This window comes from Cyprinus carpio, chromosome A19 (assembly GCF_018340385.1).
Source record: "Cyprinus carpio isolate SPL01 chromosome A19, ASM1834038v1, whole genome shotgun sequence".
Classification (NCBI taxonomy): Eukaryota; Metazoa; Chordata; class Actinopteri; order Cypriniformes; family Cyprinidae; genus Cyprinus; species Cyprinus carpio.
In genome coordinates, this window is record NC_056590.1 from 19,939,845 (window position 1) to 19,963,126 (window position 23,282).

The 23,282-nt window shown below is 37.6% G+C and overlaps 1 protein-coding gene across 1 annotated transcript; it reads left to right on the forward strand.

Annotated features, from left to right (window-relative positions):
- Positions 1–257: 257 nt before the first annotated feature.
- On the forward strand, positions 258–22,242 carry LOC109112244 (angiopoietin-2-like). The gene is made up of 9 exons (XM_042776947.1): positions 258–1,051; positions 6,206–6,352; positions 7,895–8,016; positions 10,779–11,011; positions 11,249–11,373; positions 13,631–13,732; positions 15,386–15,552; positions 18,024–18,154; positions 21,488–22,242. Exons 1-9 carry the CDS (start codon positions 770–772, stop codon positions 21,646–21,648), a joined length of 1,470 nt encoding a protein of 489 aa, XP_042632881.1. The 5' UTR covers positions 258–769; the 3' UTR covers positions 21,649–22,242.
- Positions 22,243–23,282: the final 1,040 nt, after the last annotated feature.

Consider the following 23,282-nt stretch of genomic DNA (forward strand, 5'->3'; position numbering starts at 1 on the left):
AGGTGTGGACCCATAAGCCATTGCTCTGAGAAAGAGATGGCAGGGGGTAGAACGTGAGAGAAGGAGGGGGTTAATGAAAAGAGAATGTTCTCTGTTTGGGTTTTTAGTGGTGGTGGCTATGGGCATTTTTGCAGCTTCCATCTCAAAATGCTGAGAAAGGGAAGGGGGGAGTATGTAAGAGATGGAGAGAGAGAGGGAGAATAGGGGGGGGGGGGGGGGGGGGGGGGGGGGTGTGAGTAATTATGTGTCAAAACAAGGGATGTTAGATTCAGTCGTTAAAAAGCTCTGGCACTTAGTTCAGAAGTTCCCAAACTCAAAACTTCCAACCTTGGACAGTCGCAACGAGTGAGTGAGGACAGCAGAGACACAGAGCGGGAAACTGAAAAACTATTCACAGGGTAAATAAACAGGGAGGATGTTTCTGGTTCTGAGCTTTGCTGAGCGCAAAGTAAGCGAGGAATAGGAAACGGGAATCTCCCCCCTCCAGGCTGTCGTCTGGACAGTGTTGCTTTTAAATCTACTGCATTCTTTGGCAAACAGCACTACAAGTGTGCTGTTGTAGAGTAAGATCTTTTTGGATCTACCCATCAAGCAAAGAAACAGGAAAAAAGAAAGAAGCCAAGAAGCAGAACTTAAACTCTGAACTTCAGAAAAGTTTGGACAAGTGCAAACCGAGCGAAGCGCTCTCATCCGACCTGCTTTTAGGATTGCCCACGCGATTTCACCCTTCCCTGGATTGTAACTTTCCAACCATCAGCATTTTCCTGGGATGGGCTGGCTGCTGTGTCTGTGTTACCTGGCAGCAGAAGTGGCTGTGGCGATTGGCTCGGAAAGACAACAGCACCAGGTGCAGCATGGCCCCTGCCGCTACACTTTTATCCTTCCAGAGGTGGAGCAGTGCCGACCTGCAGGGGACTTCCAGGTTACTAACTCCCTCCAGCGGGACTCACCCTCGGCCCCGGAGTCACCCCACACTGAACCCAACTGGCAGGAAAAGAAGCTGGAGACCCTAGAGAGTGCCACAGAGAACAATACACAGTGGCTTCAGAAGGTAGTGAATGAGCTTCATCCACCGAAACCTCATTCTGTCTGTTTCTCTCTCTTCTTTTACTGCACCAGTGGTTCACAAATTAGGCTGCAGATTCATCCTAATCATGTACAGCTGGAAAAAATGCTAAATACTGTTTTCCAAAATGGGGGCTTATGAGGGAACTGCAGGGTGTTTGAGAGTTGATGAAAATATAATTAAATCAATTATATGACAAAATAAAATGTAGAACAAAATAATTGCAATATCATTTCAATATCAAGTTGCTGCAGGCCTATATAATTATTTATTTATTTAAATTAAAACAATTAAAATAATGAGCTTACTAAAAAAGGTTAAATATTTTATGTTTACTTGCATGCTATGTGTTCATTTTAGCGTTTGATTGTACGGAGATTTTGTTTACTTTCGTACAATAAGTAATTTTGATATTTTGTTGGGTCGCCACTTGATGTCTAATTCATCAGTTCTGGATTCTGAAGCCAAAGCACTTGAGAACAAGTTTATGTGCATTATTTATGCACATGCACTATAGATGTGTCCCAATCTGCATTACACATTATCCTCATAAAGTTATTGAATTTGGGAAGGAAAGAGAGAGAGGTAAATCTTGAACATGTTTAAGCAAGATTTCCTGGATGTGTAGATCTTTTTAAGCTGGCGGACAGTTTGTCAGTATCAGAAACCGTTTTAAGAAAAGGATTTGGCCTCCAATAAGAGCCAGATCCATTTCTCTCTGTCATATTTCCACAGAAAATGTTCTACATAAAACAGCAGCATTTATTCTGCTTTGATCTATTTCTACATGATCTCACCCCTTAAAAATAGCTTTTGCTGATGTAATCAAATGAAGTCAGGCTGATACTACATTTACATTTATTCATTTAGCAGGTCCTTTTATCCAAAGCTTGAATAAAAAATATTGCTGTCATATCAAGTAATATATTTTCTTTTATAAGTCTATTTAACTTGTCACCATTTTTTTTTTTTTTGTTAGGTTTCCTGATAAACATTGTTACAGTCTGTTTCTGGCTAACATAGTTCAAGCTTATCTCAGAAGCATTCTGTTTGACAGGGGTATTGCTGTTTTTAAAGATATCAACAGTTAAATCCTGTAGATTATTGTTTGGAAGTTTGAGATAATGTTGTTTTTGCAGTGAAGGTCTTTTTAAGTCTGATAACATTATGACACAGTCATTTTCATATAGTGATTCAAATCGATTGTGTGTTTTGAGTCAGTTTATCTCTGTGCCATTTGCAATACGTTTCAAAGATAAGGTCATTACTTGTCACATCACAACTTGCAGATTCTGTCATTTAGGTCCTCTGAACAGCAAGAACACCCAGTACTGCTAATACAGTATATGTCTGTCCTTTGCTATAAAAAAAAAAAAAAAAAAAAAAAAAAAAAAAAATTCACATGGCCTATGTGTTACAAGTCCTAGCTTTGGCTTGCTCTGTTTGTCACCCAGACTATGGGCCATCTGGAAAGTCTGTCTCGTTATTCAGGCCTCCAATTGGTTTGCACCATAAATATGGAGATAGAATTGGCTTAGTTTCATACGTGCACAACATAAATGTTCCAGAATGCCAAAGGATTACAAAAAGGGTCAAAAACTCATGAGTTGGCTCACTTTTCATTTTATAGGCCATACATCTGGCATTAGATGCATTTAACTGACAGTAGGAGGTATAGTGGGAAAAAAGGTAAAGTAGTTACTATATCTCAGAAAAAGCTTTCCAGACAGACCATCTTGACATGCCTATATGCACGCTTTCAGCAGTGGGCCAAATGTTGTATAAATTATTATTTCACTCCCTCTCCGGTCACTGAGTGCAGTGCGCAGTAGGAGCAGCAGCTTCCTGAGCATTGGACAGCGTTGACCTCTGGCCCGCTGCTGAGTGAATTGTACTGGGTTTTCAACACCACGGATGATCTGCTTTGCATATGCATTACTAGACTTTCCAGCCAGAGGCCACACATGGGACGGTGTATTTGTATTACACACCATACTCCCACATGATTATCTGACCCCCAGGGTCTTCAAGAACCCCCCTGAAGAAAACATGAGCTAATCCTGGATGTTCTTCAATGAAATTCCAACAAGGGGACAAGCATGCTGAGTTACATGTTGGAGGCTTTTTTGGAAGAATTTACTTTTGTTCGGTTCCTGTCTTCTGTTGAATCACATTCGTCCTGCTGTTGGTCAATAGGAGGTGTTTATAAATGCATGGGAAATTTAGATCAAGACCAAGTACCCTCTCCATATTTTAGGTCTTCAGTTACATGCTATGTTTCACTTTGCACCTTATCTTTCCTAGACTTTTTGCAATTCATATTACACTGACATGACAGATTCTAGCCAATGTGCTAAAAGAATGAGGTTTGGGAAGCTATTTTTAAACTTTAGCTTTCAAAAAATAATTTAGAGTAGAAAAATGACAGCCAAGACATGCTTTAGGAAAAGTTACTTAAAAAAGTTCTATGAGAGGGCAATTAGGGTGACAGTTGAAGAAATAAATTTATACTGAGAAAAAAATTTGCAAGATATGTAACTGAGTAGAAAATGATGAACACCAGCATTTTACTAAATATATTGCTTCAGAAAGGTAGACACTTCAATGAATCAAATAAATTCAACCGAGAGTGAATAGGTTTGGGGTCGGTTTTTGTGTTTGTTTGATCTTGTTTTGGAAAGAAGTCCCTTATGCTCACCTAGGCTTTATTTGTTCAAAAATGCATTTAAAACAGCTATACTGTGAAATAATACAATTTAAAATAACTGTTTTTAATAACTATTTTCTAATTTATTTCTGTGATGGCAAAGCTGCTATTCCAGTCTTCAGTGCCACATGATCTTTCAGAAATCATACAAAAATGTTGATTTGGTGCTGTGTTGAAAACAGTTGGTGAATCTGATTAATAGAAAGTTTAAAAGAACAGCGTTTATTTGAAATAAATGTTACCTTCTGTATAAATGCCTTTACTGTCACTTTTGAAAAATTTATGATTTGAGTATAGAATGTGATTCATACATGGGCGTAACACTAAAAGGAACCATTATGAACATAGCAATTAACACAAATCCTCTTGCCCTGAAATGTTTATCTAAGCACTATTCAGAAAAGAGAGAAAAGCATACATGAATCACAACAGGCTTACTGTGTCATAGTATTGGCACAACAGACCTTATATTTGTTGTTTTAGAGGTGAATAAATCAACTTTCTTTCAGGGAAGAACACGTCTCGGCATGGAATATATACAGGCAGGAGTTGTAACAGTTTCTTGGCTTTCCAACATCCGTTCTTAACACTGCGTTCTAATCCAAAATGATCTCCTAAAGCAGATCTTCTGCTTGCTTATGAAGCCTTTGTGAATTAGAGTGAATTAAAGGAATTGCTCACCCCAAATCTGTTCCGATGAAGAAACAAACTCATCCACATCTTGGATGACCTGAGAGTGAGTAAAATTTTCAGCAAATTTTCATTTTGGGGAACTGTTCTTTTAAAGAATTGGCTGAAACCCAAAATAAAATGTTATTATTTTCCAAACCTGAATGCATTTTTGATTTCCATAAAATGATCATTCATAGTAAACATGGCTTTAAAGCTACTAAAAAGTAACAGAAAATTAGTCCATATAACTTGCATGCTAAATATGGTACCAATAGTGCAGGTTGGATGTCAGTAACATCAAACATCATTGATTCACATGTGTTTTATCACCAAATGTCATAATGCCAAAACTTCTTTTGTAGTTCGTTTCTGGATCTTGACAGCATGTGATCACTGAAATTCCATTGTACAGAAAAGATGTGTGTCTTGTACAATAAAATAATTCTTCTTCTTGCTCAACTGTCCTTGAGTAGGCCTATCTATTGTTTTCAGTAAAGCTTCACAGAGAGCCTGGAGTATTCACGTTTGGCCCCTTTTAATAATAAATCTAATTTTCCAGGAAATGGGAAAATACAAATGGACTTGGCCACTTTTTAATTCAGTTATGTTTTTATGACTCGTTATTTAACTCAATTAAAATCCTTTGAATGTTCATTACTGAAAGTGACGGAACAGCAAGATTAAAGGTGGTTTAATCAATACCACTTTAGTTTTCTGCGAAGCTCACCTACTTAGGGACTGACAAAAAATCGTCCTTGGAAAAACGTTGAAATTACATGGTACAGTGAATATATGACAGGATTTCTCTTCCCTTTTGTTATTTTTTGAAAAGGCCACATCAATCTGAGATCTGTTTATTACTCTCAGATGCTTGGTGACTCGTTTTTATAGTTTGCATAAATGGTCATGATCTTTATTTATTTATTTTTGCCTCCCCTCATATCACAGTCAATGAGGAATTAAACTGAGCGAACAAAACATAGTTTACCCAAGGGCGCTCTCATCAGTGTTTCAGCATGGTGATACAGTAGTCATGGCTGAAAGATACTATTGTGTATTGTGCACATGTATGAAGCACACATTGTCATGGCTTCTTGTGTAGGATGTTATTTGGTTGCGGACAGTGGCACTGAAGATGAATGAGGGTATATTTGTATTGCCTCATTAGGATTGTACAGTGCACCCCAAAATTCATTTGTCCGAAGGGAGTCAAGCACTGTCAGTAAGATTGATTGTACAGTACAGTACTTGTTTTAGTATTGATTTCCAACCATGCATTTCAGATTGAATGGTTTTGAGTTGTTTTGGCCTGTTGGAAAACTTCTCATGAACTTTTCAAGTTTAAATAACATTATCACTAAAGGTTAATTCACACTACACTGACAGATGGCAACAACCACCTACAGATTGACAGATACATTTCTTTAGTTAGTTTTTGGTTTTAGTTTTGTTGGATCAGTGTGTTACCACTGTTGGTATCTGTTGGCATCATAAATATACATATTTATACACACAGTTGCAATCAATATTATTCTCATGAACTGCTGATCTATATGTGACATTTGAAGTGTTTGGATGACTTGATTATAATATATATATATTATTACACCATAAACAATATAAAAGGCTTTTGAGTTAGCATGCTTTTATGTCGCCTATGCTGAAAACTTTTTGGGATATGTGCTCTTGTGAGGTTAACAAGCTTAGCAGATGGAGATGTTGGTGTATGTTTGTTGATGTGTTTTATGTCATGTTTACAGCTGGAGAGCTATATTCAGGAGAATGTGCGATCAGAGATGGAGCGGAATGTCATTCACACTCAGACAGCCACCATGCTGGAGATCGGAACCAATCTTCTAAGCCAATCAGCAGAAAACACACGCAAACTGACAGATGTGGAGACACAGGTGAGGCTGATCAAATGAGACTGACAGCATCCAGACAAACATATAGCACCCCTGTTCTAACTGCAGCTTCAGTTTGTCTTTGCTGTGAAATGCTTTTTCTCTGATTGCTTAAACCACATTTAGAAAACAAGCAGCTGTTAAAAGTGGGCATTTCTCATGCCATCATTTTTCGAAAAATTATCTGTTATAATAAGCAAACTGCTCAATAATTTGCATTGGTGGCTCACAATTGAATTAAATTCTTGGAGCTCAATGGCTGGGAATTTTTAATCTTGTGCAGTAAGTGAGTTCTCAAAATTAGGTCTTAGTGCATCACATTTGACACTCAAAGCACTGCTGCCCATTTCGGATAGTGAGTGTGTGTGTGTGTGTGTGTGTGTGTGTGTGTGTCTGAATTCATGGCCAACATAAGCAGGGTTAAGTGGTCATGCAGAGTAGTGTTGGAAAAGAATCAGAGAGACAGTGAAAATAGCCCAACTAAAACAGTTATGTTTATCCTCTCAAAGAGTGATTGTTTCACACTGCTATGTTTTTGCCTTCATTCTTTCACAGTCAGCAGTTCATTGAACATCATAGTACAGCCTGAAAAAATATTGGTCTGCTTTTGTTAGGGCTTACAGTATATTTGCTGTGTTTGAGCTTCTTGAAAAAACATGTAGCTGTTTGAAGGAACAGGCATGATGGGATAATCACTGCTGATCTATGTGTGACATTTGGAGTGTTTGGATGACTTGATTATGGCTTCAAAAACTTAAAGAAACCTTTCACCCAGAAATGAACCATCTGTCATTATTTTATAACCCTCATGTTGCTCCAAATCCATTACTTTCTTTCTTCTGTGGTGCAAAAAAGGAGAGTTTTTGAAGTCTTGTATGCAGATACAATGAATAGGACCTGTCCAATTTGTGAAATTTTTTTTTTTTTAAATTAATTTGTTTCAGTGAATCAAATGATTTGACCACAGTGGTATACAACTTATTGAAGGGGAAGACTGTCAGTAAATACATAAACATTTTGATGTTCCTCACACAAAACTATCATATGACTTGGAATATAGTGCATGAGGCTCAGTACATTGTGCATGAGACCCAATACATTGTAACTAAATGGAAAAGTGTGACCACCACAGTCTCCGGATTATTCCTTTTTGTGTTATGTGGAAGAAAGAAAGTATAAGTTGGATTTGGAACAACATAAAGGTAATGACAGAATTGACATTTTTGGGTGAGCTATTCCTTTAACCCTGATTAAAACTCACTAACATACTGTATTTGTTTCCAGCAATGCTAATTCAAAAATTGTTCTTGGATAAAGTTGGTAAACTTAATGTTGCAGGGAAACATCTGGTACTACCTTCAACATTTAACTACAGCGTTTTCTTGAAAAAAAAAAAAAAAAAAATGAAATCCTGCACATTTGCATTCAAGCAAAGATGAAAACCATAGTAGTTGGACAAGAAAAGCACCCTCATTCTCCCATGTCTTTGAATATTTTAAAGGTAATCTCTCTTTCCGCTTGTCTGTCATGTGGTCCTGTTTGCAGGTGCTGAACCAAACCAGTCGTCTGGAGATCCAGCTGCTGGAAAACTCTCTGAGCACCAACCGACTGGAGACGCAGCTCTTAGAGCAAACCCAGGAGGTCTCCCGCCTCAATGACAAAAACAGGTGAGTCATCTGGAAATGTGCAGCATCTAAGTCACACCCTCCTGTACAGTACGTGAGGGCTGTCTCTAAAGTTGTTACAAATTAAAAAAGTGTATTTTTGCAAATGCAAATGAATGTGTATTTGTGAAACAGGATACAAATGCAATTGGGTTGCAAGATGCATATGACCTGTGATATTATACCTCTAAATTTATTCATACATAAATATTTGTTTAAATCGATGAAAATGTGTAGGTGCTAGAACCATGCATTACACACTAGTAATTATGAATATTAATTTATTTTACTTTACAGCCTTCATTTTATATAGTCTTTTTTGCCTTTTTAAAAAAATACAATAAAATTGTACCCCATGTCCATCTGTATTTACCTCTAGTATTAAACGTTGATCAATGGACATACAATATATGGAACATATCAAATATGGTAAATGGAAACTAAAACATACTTGCTTAATGTGCAAGAACCAATGAAGTTTGTTATAGCGCATTTGAACTTCTGTTTACCATATTTGATGTGCTCTGTGTATGTGCTTGATCGATGTTTATATGCAACTAAAAGACAGTACAGTACAAAGCGCATAATATTACAATAATACGCCATAAAAAAATACTTCCTAACAGATACTGTTATTATCAAAATTTGTGTTTTGAAGATGAGCAAGAGTGAGTAAATGATCAAAGAACACTGTCAACATTTACGTACCCTCATGTCTTCCAAACCTGCTGTGTGCATTTCTTTATTGTGCATAGCACAAAAGAAGAATGTTTGTAAGCAAGAAGATTCAGTTCCCATTGACTTCCATTGTATTTTTGGTCCATACAGTGGAAGTCAATGGGAAAAAAAATGGTTGGTTACCAATATTCTTCAAAAATTTGAAAAACCATAGTAGTTGGAAAAAAATTATAAAACAAGCATCACCTGTTTCATATCTATTTTATGACTTTATAACTGCATTCAAATAAACAGTGATGCTGCAGAGCAGCAAACACCTTTGAAACACAAAACAGAACTCTGTGACCGTAAATTGCCTGTCAAGTGCCAGTAAAAAGGGAATGCGTTTTCATCTTTCCCTGTTGGTCTTTGGGGAAGTATGGGTCTTTCTGCTATCCCAAATTAAAATATGCAAGCTTTTTGTGGAAACGTAAACTTTCTATCTGAAAATGGGACAGTAAGATAATCTATTTAGGATTTAAATATTGTTGAACAAGATTTTTTTGAGACAAGGTGCTTTACAATAATGCTACAGCTTAACAACAGCAATGTTTAATCTGCAGAAATTTAGATGACTAAAAAACAATCATCTTAAAAAAAAACAATTTAGTGTATTTTCAGACAGCATGACAAGGTATACTCAAGTGCAGAGCTCCTTGAAAGGATGCATGCTGGAAGAACAGAAACAGCAAGCAAAGAGAAATGTAGGGATTGTTTCTTTCGACTAGCTGAAAGTAGCTTGTTCAATATGTGTGGGTGGATCGTTTCAATAAAAAACTGCTGCAAAGTCATTAGTCGGACTCATAAAGATCAGGCCTGTGGGATTTATTGCCTTTATTTGGAACTTGGTATGGTGCCAGCTCACACAGCCTGTCAAAGTGTTGATTTTGATTTTGATAGAGAAGCCCATCCAACACCATCTGTGAATGGCAGTGGTATCCAGGTGTTTACAGGTCTACCAGCCTCTCAGGCTCACAGAGGTGTGTGATGTGGAATCTGAGAGGTTTGTTCAAGGGTGTCGCCTGTGCCGAGAGTGGTGGGAACCAACAAACAACTATTCACAGAGTGAAGTATTAAAAATTAAGATTTGATATGACACTCAATATAGTAAGACAAAATGATTGTGTCTAAGGGCACAATTTATGTGCTTCCCGTAATACAAATGCTATAATTCCTGGACTTCCTTTATAAATAAATTTGCTATTAAAAATGTCTTTCATCATTTACTGATAAAAGACAATATGAAAATTAATGTTCAGGGAATTTAGCTATTGGAAATTAGCCATTACAAATTAATTTAACTCCGCTCAAATGAAAGAAATGAACAAAATGGTTTGAATAAAAGTAAGTTAATTTTGCAGAATGAGATAAAATCAGTAAAATCAGTAAAATGATTCAATGTTACTATTTTGAACCATAGGGACTTTGACTGAACAAAGGTTCCAAGTTCCAACCATTTTGGTTCTGGCTAGTCTTCAAAAGGTTCATAAAGATTTATGCATCTCTAAAGTTGCGCATACTGTGGAAATACTAGATATGTTGATATTGTATGTTTCAGTGTCTTCACTCTGAATAACCTGAGGTGCAATTATTTAACGTTTAGGTGATATAATTGTATACAAAGGTCAACAGGCTTGAAGTTAATATCGAGAAACCTACATTTTAGACAATGTTGTTCTGTTACTTTGTTTTTTTTGCTCCGCCAATGAAAATAGTTTCAGTTCTATTTCCTCTCTGAGAATCAGTGTTGGACTAACTGATTTATTAAATAACTGTAATTCACTCAGTAAGTTGTTTGATTTCCGAATAAATCAGCTGGTGCATCTGAAATTGCATACTGTCTGAGTATGTTAAAGTATGTTCTATATAGTAAGAATGTGTGTAGTGTAAATAAAATCTGGACATACCATACTATGCAATAACACAGACAAGTGGAGTGATACAAACAATGAACAATCCACCATGTTTTATAAAGATTTTTCTAAAAATGTTGAGCTTGTAATATGCAAATAGCAAGACCATAAATAAACCAGCCTGTTTCTTCTTAGCTATCTAGAACAGCGTTTTGCTGCCATGGAGGCCAGGCACAGCAGAGAGCTTCAGGCCATCCAGCAGGAGAAACAGCAGTTGTTGGAGCTGCTGGACAGACAGAATCACCTGGTCAGCCTGCTGGAGGGAGAACTGGCCAGCTCCACTCGAAACAGCACACTGCTCCAACGACAGCAGGCCACACTCTCTGACACAGTGCAGCAGCTACTGGCTATGGTCACTCACTGTAACGGTTAGTGCCAAATTCCCATTATCAAAGGCTAAGCTGCATACGACCAGCTCAGTGGGAACAAAAGAGTCTCTCTGAACTGGGCAACTGCTTAAATTCCTAGTGGTGGTCTCTCAAGCAATTTTCCAGGAAGATTGCGGTGTAAATCAAAATTGATTAAACCAAACAAAATACCATAAAGGACCTACGTGTACTTTTATTTATTTTTCACAAACGTAATAATATCCTACGTATTTCCAGATATTTCCACTCCAGTTGAAAAGGAGATGTTGAAGTTCAGAGACTGTGCTGAGATATTCAAATCTGGAGTTACAGAAAGTGGGATTTACAACATTCATCTTCCTAACTCCACCCAGAAAACTAAGGTTTGTAGATTGTAACCATTTTTTTTAGTATCACTTCGATGGAACATACATACATATATATATATATATATATACATATATATATATATATATATATATATATATAGATGCATATATATATATATTGCATGCAAAACAAAACCATTTTGTAAAGCATGGATCTTGGCATGTATCTTGATTGCTGAAGAAACTAAGCTCTCCTGACATTTAATTCTTTGTGTTGTTTCTGAGGACTAAATTATAATATGGTAGGACAAAATGTTTTAATATACTGCAATTTCAGTACATCTTACAAAAAAGGCTAAGATGAAAATGCCATGTGGATCAGAAAATCAAATCAAGATGTCAGAGAAACATTTCCTTCAGGCCAATTCTCAGTGCATCTAACTGTGAATATGCACCAGTATTTATTTCAAAATCTTGCCCTGCTAAACCACAAGAAAACCTCTAAAGGTTTGTGTTTTGTCTTTGGCTTCCAGAGTTAAATCTAATTTCTGCCAGGCTCTTAGGGTGATGAACATTTTAAAAATGTGGCTAAAATTGTTTTTGTTATTCATTATTTCCTGTGCACTCATTGGACTTCCCCTCCATTTCCTGTGGGCATAGGTGCCAGGTGTTTGGCAGAGGTTCGGAAGCTTCCTGCCAACACAGGGTTTGATGCAGTGAGTGAGAGTGAGCTGGTATATGTAGTATCACCACCCTTTCATTCTGTGCCACCCCTCAGAGAAGCACACTGGGTGGCTCTTTTCATTAAGAGTTCAAATTGCTCTTGTGTCTACCTCACTTTGCTTGCATAATGATACAAATCAACATATTTATGAGGGATATTAATTAGTGCTTATAGAAGGTTGTTGATAACAAATAATTCCTTTGGAAAATCTTGACCGGTGATGCACTCTTATTGTTATATTACCGTGAATGTTTCAAATAGGTTTTTGCTGCCAGAAACAAGATAAAGTTTTAGAAGAAGAAAACAAAGTCAATCTCACATCTGTTATGCAAACAGAAGGATATGTTGTGCAGAATAAGAATGAAATCAATTCATACTCCCCAAAAGCAACCTCTCTACAGATGTCATTAATGCGAATGCTTTGTCTTTAAACCCTGATTAGCCTTTTAAAGTTTCACAGTGGACATCTTAAGACCAGCATCACGTGTTGCTAAATGAGCTAGTCCCGCCAAGGGATGGAAATGTACGTTATCCCACTGTTTGTTTTTGCCAAGAAGAACTTATTGTTTTTTGCCTTCTCCTTAAGCTTAATTCTTCTCAAAAACAGCTGGGAAAATTGGAATACAGAGGATATTGGAATGTTTTCACTTTACACCCACAGGCTAGAAATATTTGAGAATACAATCCTTTATGGGATTGGCTTTAATTAGTTTTGATGGATTATTCAGATGATTGAACTCAATGAGCTCAATGAGTTGCCCTATTTCATTTTGCTGCTCATACCAATTCATTGTTTTTGCCACAAAACAGTAAATAGTTAAGTTGTTTTGTGTTCAATACCAATTCAATGGCTAGTAAAAGTTTCAGTGGAATTGCAAAAAGGCATTGAGTGTACATTAAAGTGTTTAAACTTCACCAAGACCAGTGTGCTCATGTCCAAAAAATATTTGCATGAGACTTTGTACTGTATGGTTAAAATGTGTACAATTCATCATTGGTAAGTTTATTGCACAGTGGTTAACTAAATACAAAAGCTAAATACAAACTCAACAGAGTACTCATATAGCCTGAAGACCTACCATCTCACTGTGGACAGGAACAGAATGTCCTGCATGAGAAGTCCAAATGTGGTGGTTTGTGATCCAGTCTCATCAAGTTGAGTCACCTTTATTTATAGCGCTTTATACAATACAGAGTGTATCAATCTGCAGTGTTAAACAGGAAAAATGTGTGCTTATAATTCAAGAGGGATTGATATGTGCTTTGTTGGCGAATCCTGGGAAATTACAGTAGTTTGACCAGTCAAATCTCTAAACTGCAGCTTGTGTAAGAATATTTAACAAATTCTGACCAAAATATTACTGTAATAATAAAATAATGGAAAATTACCGCTGTCCTTTGTAAAACACAGCCTTGCAAAGGATCTCTCAGCATTTTTTTTTATCAAATAACCCATTGAAAACCATAGTTTTTCAATAATATTACACAAATATTAATATTAAGAAAAGGAATGTTTCATTTAGTTCATACTACTTAATTTGTATATTTACACCATGTATGCGTTTCTGTGTGGTTGTTTCTGACCAGGTATTCTGTGACATGAAAACTAAAGGGGGAGGCTGGACTGTCTTTCAGCATCGCTATGATGGATCAGTTGATTTCAACCGTGGCTGGAATGATTACAAACTGGTAGGAACCACTTGTCCACTGCCAATTAGAGCATTTTCCACATTTAATCAATTTTACTGTATACGTAGAGTAGGTTATAGCTTTAGGAGGAATTGTGGTTGTCTTTCCACAGTTTGGCTTCAAATGCTTTAAATGCAATTCTCTGTCTCTGATCAGGTCAGGTTTTTATCACAGATATCAGCATTAAGCAGGGCTTGATACATCTTATATCTTGAAAAAGAAGGGGGAAAAAACCCTTCAGGTAAATTTCCACAATATCAGTCATGTTTTGGAAAATGGCACATATTGCCATGCATCATATATGACAAGGTGAACATTATAAAGTACCTAGCTGTAGGAATTAGATTTTGTGCCATCATTAAAGATTGCTTAAAAATATTTCTTTTAGACAATGAAGTATGCTCACTCCTTTAATGAGGGCTTACTGTATAAATTGCATGTGAGCCTGTCTATCCCTTATTGAGATTTCTTGATTTATGCAAACTTCTGCTACCATTAATCTGAGGCGCCTATCATTTAAAACACATATTTAACCTGCACTGATGGAGAATGTCATTCATGGTGTCTGACGTCTATAGCCATAGAATACTGATGCCTTTGCGACCCCATTGACCTTTCTGTGAGGAAGTGAATTCTGATTGGCCGTATCTGCATTCCGATGTCTCCCATGTTGTTACACCTGCATTCCCTCCCTATCTGGGAGGATAAGTATATATTAATTTGGTCACAGGGTCATTTGAAGTCTTGAGAAGGGAAAAGATAAGAAAAGACATTCAAATTTAAGTAGGATGCCATCATTCACACAGTGTCCATTATTTAAAGCAAGTTACAGAATATAAGGAGAGCACATTGTTAGTAATGCTCGCTTAAAAATCAGTGTTTTCTACCTGTAAAAGTAACATCTCCCTGGAGAGCGGATTTGTTTGGAAACTATTGAGTTTTAAATGCAAAAACAGTGGTAATTCATCTCACCTGGACCACTTTTACAGACAAATTGCTATGGCTGCTCTGGGAGTGCGTCAGAACTGCACTAGTTTTGTTTTCTCTTTTCCTTGTTGTTTTCCAAGAAAAATGTTTTAACAAGTGAATGATAAATATTTGGCCCCAGATGGAGCATGGGAGTGGGGAGCCCCTCTAGATCGTTGATAACATGTGCATTGAAGCATTTGAATGCTCATCTGCACTACCATATCTCACAGTGTTCAAATGTGCCGTCTCATTTGCTGGTCCAAGCTGATGGAAATTTTCCTGTGGTTACAGGAGGTCTTGTGAAATGTTTGCTAGTATGTGAAAAAAAAGAACTCTAGGATTGTCTTTCTGAAGCATCTTTCTGCTATCAATGTAAATAATTATGCAATACTTATAAAATAATCATTTCAGACATAATCTGAACTACACACAGCTCCCATACATTGTACATTTTTTTTTAATTTTTAAAGAAAATATAATTTCATTTTGTACATGGTACTTAAAATTTACTAGCAATTTGAGTAAAAATAGTTTCTAAGTAAATCGTACACCTCATTCTTTTCAGTGTCCTACTAACCACTGGAAATTAATTATTTCAGGTTGTTTGTCAAAGATAGTTAAAATCAGATGTATGTCAAGCAGATAAAGCAACTGTTTTTTGTCTTTTCTTCACATATGACATAGGGATTTGGAGATCCATCAGGAGAACACTGGTTAGGAAATGATGTCATCCACCTGCTTACAACATCAAAAGACTACACTCTCCAGGTCCACCTCAAAGACGCAGAGGGACAGCAGGCTTATTCTCAATATGACCATTTCTACATTGATGGAGAGGATAAGAAATACAGGTACCAAAATGTTAAATAGTTTCAGTCTTGTATTGAAGTAGTAGTTTCAGATTTTCTTATTTTCAAGAAAATTGTTTAAAAATATTTTAAACCAATTTATTAGCACATTGAGTTGCTTTGTTTTTGACATAAAACTTCTCAGTGCACAATGATTTGAGGGACCAATCTTTTTTTTTTACAACCATTTCTATGTATTTCAGATAAATTTGAGGTCAGATATGGTCAGATATGATTGGTCCAATGGCACTGTTTTTGCTTTAAGTATGGAGGGTTCCCTAATATAACCTTTTGTTTGAATAAGCCTAAATCAGCAACAGGAAAACATGTGGTTACATTTTGTATTGTAATTTAACTGGAATGGATAACAAGCAGTGGAAAGTGAAAGGCAGGTGGCAGAACAGTGTGCAGTAGAGAACACTATCCTCTACTGATCGCATAATACTGATAACAAAACAGTTACGTGATAATTTCCAGCGTCAGACTCATTTTAATACCCTCTCCCAAATTAAAAACTCCTGCTCAGCATTTGAAGATGCTTCCTATGTATTAGCATCACAGACGTGAGCCATTTCATAAAGTGCTGGGGATAAAATCGGCCTTGGCAGACACATCCAACCAGTCTCCACTGTAAATGATGTCTATGTGGATACAAGTGACTTTGGAAAAACTAAATAGCAGAAGATAAAATCTCCAGTATTTCAGGTTTTTAATCACAGCCATGTTTTATTCTGTATTAAATATAGTGGGTGGGAGTAGTGCCGTTTATTTTTATATATTGTGTGTCATTTAAGTAGAATATGTTCAGTGTCTAATTGTCCAGAGTTATTTTAAACATTGTCATATTGTGGTGTCATATCTGATTAACACCTGATTTGCATTTAGATTTGCAGTGTGAATTACATTTTCAGTACGTTATTGACACATTTAATTTCTTTTTTTGGGTTGTCTTTGTAATTTTTCTTGGATGAGAAGCACTTGTGTCCATAAGTCAAAACAATGAGCTACATTTAGGGTAAACCACCATTTCTCACAGCATCAATATTGCTTCTGGTCTGCCGATCCCAGGAGCAGATCTGCCTACAAAAGAGAAACAGGGCAAACAATTTCAAGCATGAAGCTTTGCCAGAAAACTGCCGAGTTAAACAAATCTCACACCTCTCTTAAGGGATGCAATTAAACACGCAGCATTGCTTGCGGGCATACTTATACAGTGAATGAACCAGAACCAGAAATATTAAATTTAACTCAAAATAAATGATTTGGAATACAGTCCTAGAATGGGTTGTAGCAGTGTATCAGATGGAAACGCCAATGTGTGTGCAAACAGGTAGAGAAAATGCTGAGCAAACACTTGCCAAATCCCACCATGTTTGTTTTCTAGTTTACCTCATATGGTTAGTGTGCATTTTATTAGCGTGTTGAGAATCCTGGCATGGTCTCGAGGGTGTTGGGCCCATTTGGGATTAACCAGCCAGGCAACCTATGGTGCAAAAATGTTTTAATGCCAACACAATCTCCTGCAGTCCCTAGCTGTGTGGTCCTTTCTCTGGCACAGTGTGTCTGCAGTCCTTCCTGGTGAGACCTCATCAACAACGGATTGTGGATAGCGGAAGCTGAATATCTTTGGAATGCACAGTAATGAGTCTTAGAGCTTTCTGAAATAAGAAAAAGATAAATCACTTAGTTTCTTATACAGGCTTGCAGCTGGTCCAATTACTGTTTTAACAGTGGATGCATTAGATGTAGACGCTTTCATAAGATTATGTAAAACAAAAATGTAAAACGAAAAAACACTATGTTAAAGTGATAATTTGTATATAGTTTTTAAGTTAATTGTTCTAAAATAGGATTTGTGTTTGAGCTGATTGAGCAAGCTAATTCTGGAACTCGACATATAAGAAGTGGCAAAAAAGAGAAGGTGGTGGTAGCAAAGTTTCCTGGCACACCTTTAGCCATAGACTACCATAGATATTTTAGGGATAGATTTAGAACCAGGACTGCAGGATAGGAGTGTTTATACAAATAATTATTGTACAAGTATTGATTTTCAGGGAGTTACATAACCAGGGGCCATGTGGGTGCTAGGGGGTCTGGGAGAACTTTTGTGAAAGAAAAAAAAAAGTAATATTTGGAAATATTACAATTTTAAATAACAGTTTTCCATTCTATTTTAATTTATTCCTGTGATGGCAAAGCAGAAGTTTCAGCAGCCTTTATTCCAGTCTTCATTGTCACATGATCCAGCAGAAATCATTCTAGTATGCTGATTTGCTTCTCAAGAAAATGTCTTATGTTGAAAACAGTTTTTTGTTTTTTTCAGGATTCTTTGATGAATAGAAAGTTCAAAAGATTAACATTATAAATACCTTTACTTTTAACATTTAATCAATTTAAAACCACCATTTGTGTATTATATTTGCGATGCCCATCCATATGTTGAAATATTCAGTATTTTTCTTTTTTGTCCTCAGTCTTCATGCAAGTGGTTTCAGTGGTACAGCTGGACGAACCAGTAGCCTTACCCAGTCAGGAACCCTGTTTAGCACTAAGGATCAAGACAATGACCAGTGCAGCTGCAAGTGTGCTCAGATGGCCACTGGAGGTATCACATTTACATTCTTTCTAACAGTGTACGTAATTATCAAATAGCATATAATGGAAAATAATTTTCCAACATCATCCAAGACAAGAACTACAATAATGTATAAGTATCAGGTATTTCCATGGCAACTGAGAAAGTAGTGGGATCCACAATCTGCTAATAAAAATGTCTCAGGTTACACATGTAACCATGGTACCCTGAGAATAGGGAATGAGACGCTGCATCCTCTAAAGGGCGCTAGGGGAACCCCTCCAGCATTACCGGTGTCTGAAGCATGAATGAAAAAACGACAATGAACTTGACTTTGGCAGGCGGCAGCCTATAATGCAAGCAATAAGCGAGTCCGGGTATAAAAGAGCACCTGCGGAAAATGTCATCCACTTCTTCGTCTGAAGGAGACGCAGGCAGGAATGGCCGAAGCATGGCAATGGGACGCAGCATTTCGTTCCCTATTCTCAGGGAACCGTGGTTACATGAGTAACCTAAGGCGTTCCCTTTCGAAAGGGAACTCCATGCTGCATCCTCTAGAGTGCGCTAGGGGAACGGTATACTAACACCACCATGCTGAGGGATGAGTTCCCAAATAACTGGATTCTTTAAGTCAAGGACTCAAGGAACATCATCCCTGCCCCGGCCAAATCGCTTTGGCCAGAACCCGAGCCACAAACCTCTACAGGCAGGCTCAAAGCTCGCCACCATAGACTTGATAGACCAGCTAAGTAAGGGGTTTTGAGATTTGAGATTGGAGTAATATGTATATAGAATGTGTGGAGTGATGGGTAAACTCAACGCCAGAGGCAGTTAGTGAGGCTCAAGAAAGAGCCTACACATTAATATTGCTTAAAGCGGAGCTATGCAGAGCAGAGGCTTCAGCAGAATGACTCTCTCAAACGAGAGAAAGCCTAACAACACTCAGCCCTAGTAAAAAATTCTTAAGAGTGGAGGCCTCAGCATGACGACTCTCTAAAACAAGAAGAGACCTGACTACACTCAACGCTAGAGAAAGTTACCGAGGCTCACAAAAAGGAGCCTACATACTTATAGTACTGTCTAAGCGGAGCTCTAGGAAGTGGAGTAAACTGCATAATAACTCAAAAGCTAGAGTACTAAGCTAGGAGTACTAACCATGCTCCTAAGTGTCGTAATCGGTACTAAAGGCCCTCAGCTGAGGGAAGTACTCGAAAGCTCGACCTGAAGAGCGACTTATCAAGGAGGCCCACAAGAGCCTAACAACCTAACAGCCACAGGACTCTGTTGAGAGAGCAAAAGGAACAGTAATCTCAGCATAGCGACCCTCAAAGGGAGGGGAGCTACCAGTCACTGAGAGACTCACAACATGAAATAACTGCAAAACAAAAATACTAGGGAGCAGAGTGCTCAGCATAGCAGAAACCATGCTGACCTAAATACACGTACCTGGGCTGAGAGGATGAGGAGGCTCAGAGGAGGCTAAAAAAAGAGCCTAACAACTCAAAAACTTGCTATTACTACAAGTCAGGAGCCTCGTTCACCAATAATGTAGATATCCCACATTATACACAGTTCCTATTCTGTAAAATAAATAGAAACAAAAAGGAATTCTGGAAGAGAAAGCACTCCTCGTCAAATTCCTTCCATGCCCCACCTACAATCCCCATGATCGGCCTGTTTAACTGCCTCGGCAGCCGTGAGACCCGAAACGCGTGTGAGAGGCGCTAAAACCTCAAAGAGAATCTGGCATACAGGCATTCTCAATGCAGTCACATCTCGCAGCTTGGCTATATCTCCTTCAAGAGCCAAACACACTCTGTTCAAACGATAAATTCCCTCAAGAATCAGGCAAGAACAGAAACCGCCGCGAATGCAATGCTTTAAGCTTGTTCAACTCCCCCGAGAGGTGCAAACGCTGACAAAAACTCGAGTACAGACCTCTGCTCTAGTAGTTCCGCGAATGCAAACAGTGAACGCATCCTCTTTTGTGAGACAAACGCATGTGCTTCCGTACACAAGGCTTGAAGACAATGAGGAGGATGACGTTTTCCGCAGGTGCTCTTTTATACCTGCACTCACTTATTGCTTGCATCATAGGCTGCCGCCTACCAATGTCAAGTTCATTGTTATTTCTTCATTCATGCTTCAGAGACCGGTCACGCTGGAGGCATTCCCCTAGCGCCCTCTAGAGGACGCAGTGTGGAGTTCCCTTTCGAAAGGGAACAGCATTTCACAATAACATTTGACTTAAATAATTAAACTGATTCAAACAAAATATGGCCAAAACATTTTCTCCTCATGGTACCATACATGTTTTACCATTTTATTTCCCCTGCAAAGGGCCACTAGTGTTAGTCAGGTAGGTTTGCTTTTGGGTTCAATACAGTTGGCAGTGATTTTTCTGATGCCTGCATTACACTCTGACAGAAGCACAAAACAATACTCACTGAAATGTGCTGCAGAAACTCTGAAAGTTGGGCTGATGTGATCAGGGATCTTGCTAAAAACATGTTACATTTTAGACACTTTTTAGTATAATTACCACACATCAGAGGTGCTGAAACCAAGCTCCCTCCTTACTTCCAACAGGTAAAGGTAACTCACAAAACACCCATAAATCCATCCCCTTGTGTGCTGCTTAGAATAAATCAAAACAATAGAAGGTTGTGTAAAAATATTTGATCAAACTTGAAGCATAACTGCTATTTTATTTCAATGCCAAGTCAGCGTGACGCACATCTGCAGAGTCTTGTGCAGATACTCTCTGACAGAGGTTGAATTTACAAAGCCTATATTCAGTGTTCTTATTATAAAAGGAACAGTTCACCCAACAATGAAAATTTGCTTAAAATGTACTCACCCTTAGGCCATCCAAGATGTAGATCAGTTTGTTTCTTTATCATCATTTGCTCACCAACGGATTCTCTGCAGTGAATGGTTGCTGACAGAATGAGAGTTCAGCTGATAAAAACATCACAATAATGGTGACTGTAGTCTTGTGGATTACTTGTGGATTACTTTGATGTTTTTATCAGCTGTTTGGACTCTCATTCTGATGGCACCCATTTACTCAGAGTATCCACTGGTGAACAAGTGATGTAACGCTAAATTTCAACCAAATTTGTTCTGATGAAGAAACAAACTCATCTACATATTGGATGGCCTGAGGGTGAGTTTTCAGCAAATTTTTATTTTTCGATGAACTATTTCTTTAACTAAAACTAAAATTATTATTAAAAAGAAAGCTGAATTAAATCATATTAAAATAACTGCCTATATTGCAATGGTTTGGCTAATGAATATTGATTATATTATGCAAATGGTCAGTCCATAACTGAAATCACTTGCCTTTTGTCCCTGCAGGGTGGTGGTTTGAAGCTTGTGGTCCATCCAATCTCAATGGGATATACTATTCTGGAAACTCCAATGTGATACGGTATAACAGTATAAAGTGGTACTACTGGAAAGGGCCAAGCTGGATGGCGACCATGACCACTATGATGATACGGCCTGTGGACATTTAAAAGCAGGAAGAGACTCTCACAAATGGGTCATTTGACTTTAGTGACAGCCAAATCATCCAAACAAGCTGGCGAGGTGACATCAATGAAAATTATGGACAACTTGAGCATTGGACAGCTTGTACCCATGTCATTGTAGCCATTCAATCTGTCTCAATTTTGTTTGTTTAGTCTGGCGAAAAAGACAGAAATTGCACCATAAATGTTTTATTTCCCTGTATTGCAAAGCTCTTCTGATGTAAAATGCAATGAACTGGAATGGCTGATCAGTGCTTACATTTGATGTTTGAGCCCAATGTCTGTCTGGTAAAACACTAACCTATCCTCCTTTTCCATCCAGTGGAACATCGGCTCTCCTGAGATTTCTTCTCCCATTCTATTGCTTGTAAAGGGTTTAAGAGAGAATACCTCTATAAAAGTGCTCAAGACACTGAAACAGGTGTATGTTTTATAAGCATACCTTTCATTATAAATATAAATTTGTAATAAAACAACAGACATCAAATCATTCTTCTGTAAAGAATTCTGTTCCAGTCTTCAATTCAGTATAGGCCTATAGAAATATTCTGTAATTACAATCTTGTACATGTTTAATGATAAACGTATGAAAGAATGATTAAAAAAAATGTTGAATTAAAAAAAAAGAAACCTGCTACTAAAGTGACTGAAAACAATAACTTATGAATAACTTGTAGATCAGTATGTAAGACAGAATGATTCAGTAAACAGTCTGATTGATTCAGTTCAGTGAAGGATTCGACGACTGATTCAAACTGGTAAGTCATCTATTTGAACTATTCATTAAACTACTCATTCATTTGGTAATCTAATTTATTCACTAAAAAGAAACAGCTCATAAGAGTAATTTGTTTGTGAATCAGACAACACTGCTTGTGATGTATGTTTTTGATTAGCTAAAAGAAACTGCTCAGTAGAGTCATTCGCTCAGGAGTCAGTTTACACTGGTAAAATATTATGCTTTTGATCCACTAACAGTTTCTTAGGAGTCATTCATTTGGGAGTCATGTTATAAGTTTTTGATTCACTCAAACAAACAGTCATTCATTCAGGAATCAGACTATACTCACAGAATGCATGTTTTTGATTCACTCAAAAAAACCTGTTCATAAAAGTCACTTGTTTGGGTATCAGACTACACTGGTCACACTAAATGTTCTTGATTTACTAAAAAGATCTGGTTTTGAGGAGTCATATGCTGCATTTGTAAGTCGCTTTGGATAAAAGCGTCTGCTTAATGATTAAATGTAAAAATGTAAATGCTGCAGCCCGTGAAAACAGCTCAACAGAAAGATCTTTCTTGGGCTTATTTTGCAGTACTTCTTTTTATTGCATTCAATACAGCCTGCAAACTTGCATTCACAACCCCAGGTAAAATGTGGTTGAGAGCTCTGCTGTAACGTGATGTAGGACACGGCCTCAAATCCACTATGAGGTAATTACTGTGGTGCTGTCTACGCTTGCACTCTACCATTTTCATAATTGCAAAAGCAGCAGGTTTGATTTTAAGCTGCTGAGGAAGACTGACCATCCATGCAGCGTGTTAAGAGTCTATATTAGCCCTCTTTTATGCCAATCGCTTGATGAATCATTCAATAAAGGCCCTTCCTGCTGTTCCT

Coding starts and splice junctions, on each gene's coding strand:
- LOC109112244 (XM_042776947.1), top strand. CDS start 770: ATGGGCTGGCTGCTGTGTCTGTGTTACCTGGCAGCAGAAGTGGCTGTG. Junction 11,012..11,248: donor TATGGTCACTCACTGTAACG/GTTAGTGCCAAA, acceptor ACGTATTTCCAG/ATATTTCCACTCCAGTTGAA. Junction 13,733..15,385: donor GCTGGAATGATTACAAACTG/GTAGGAACCACT, acceptor CATATGACATAG/GGATTTGGAGATCCATCAGG.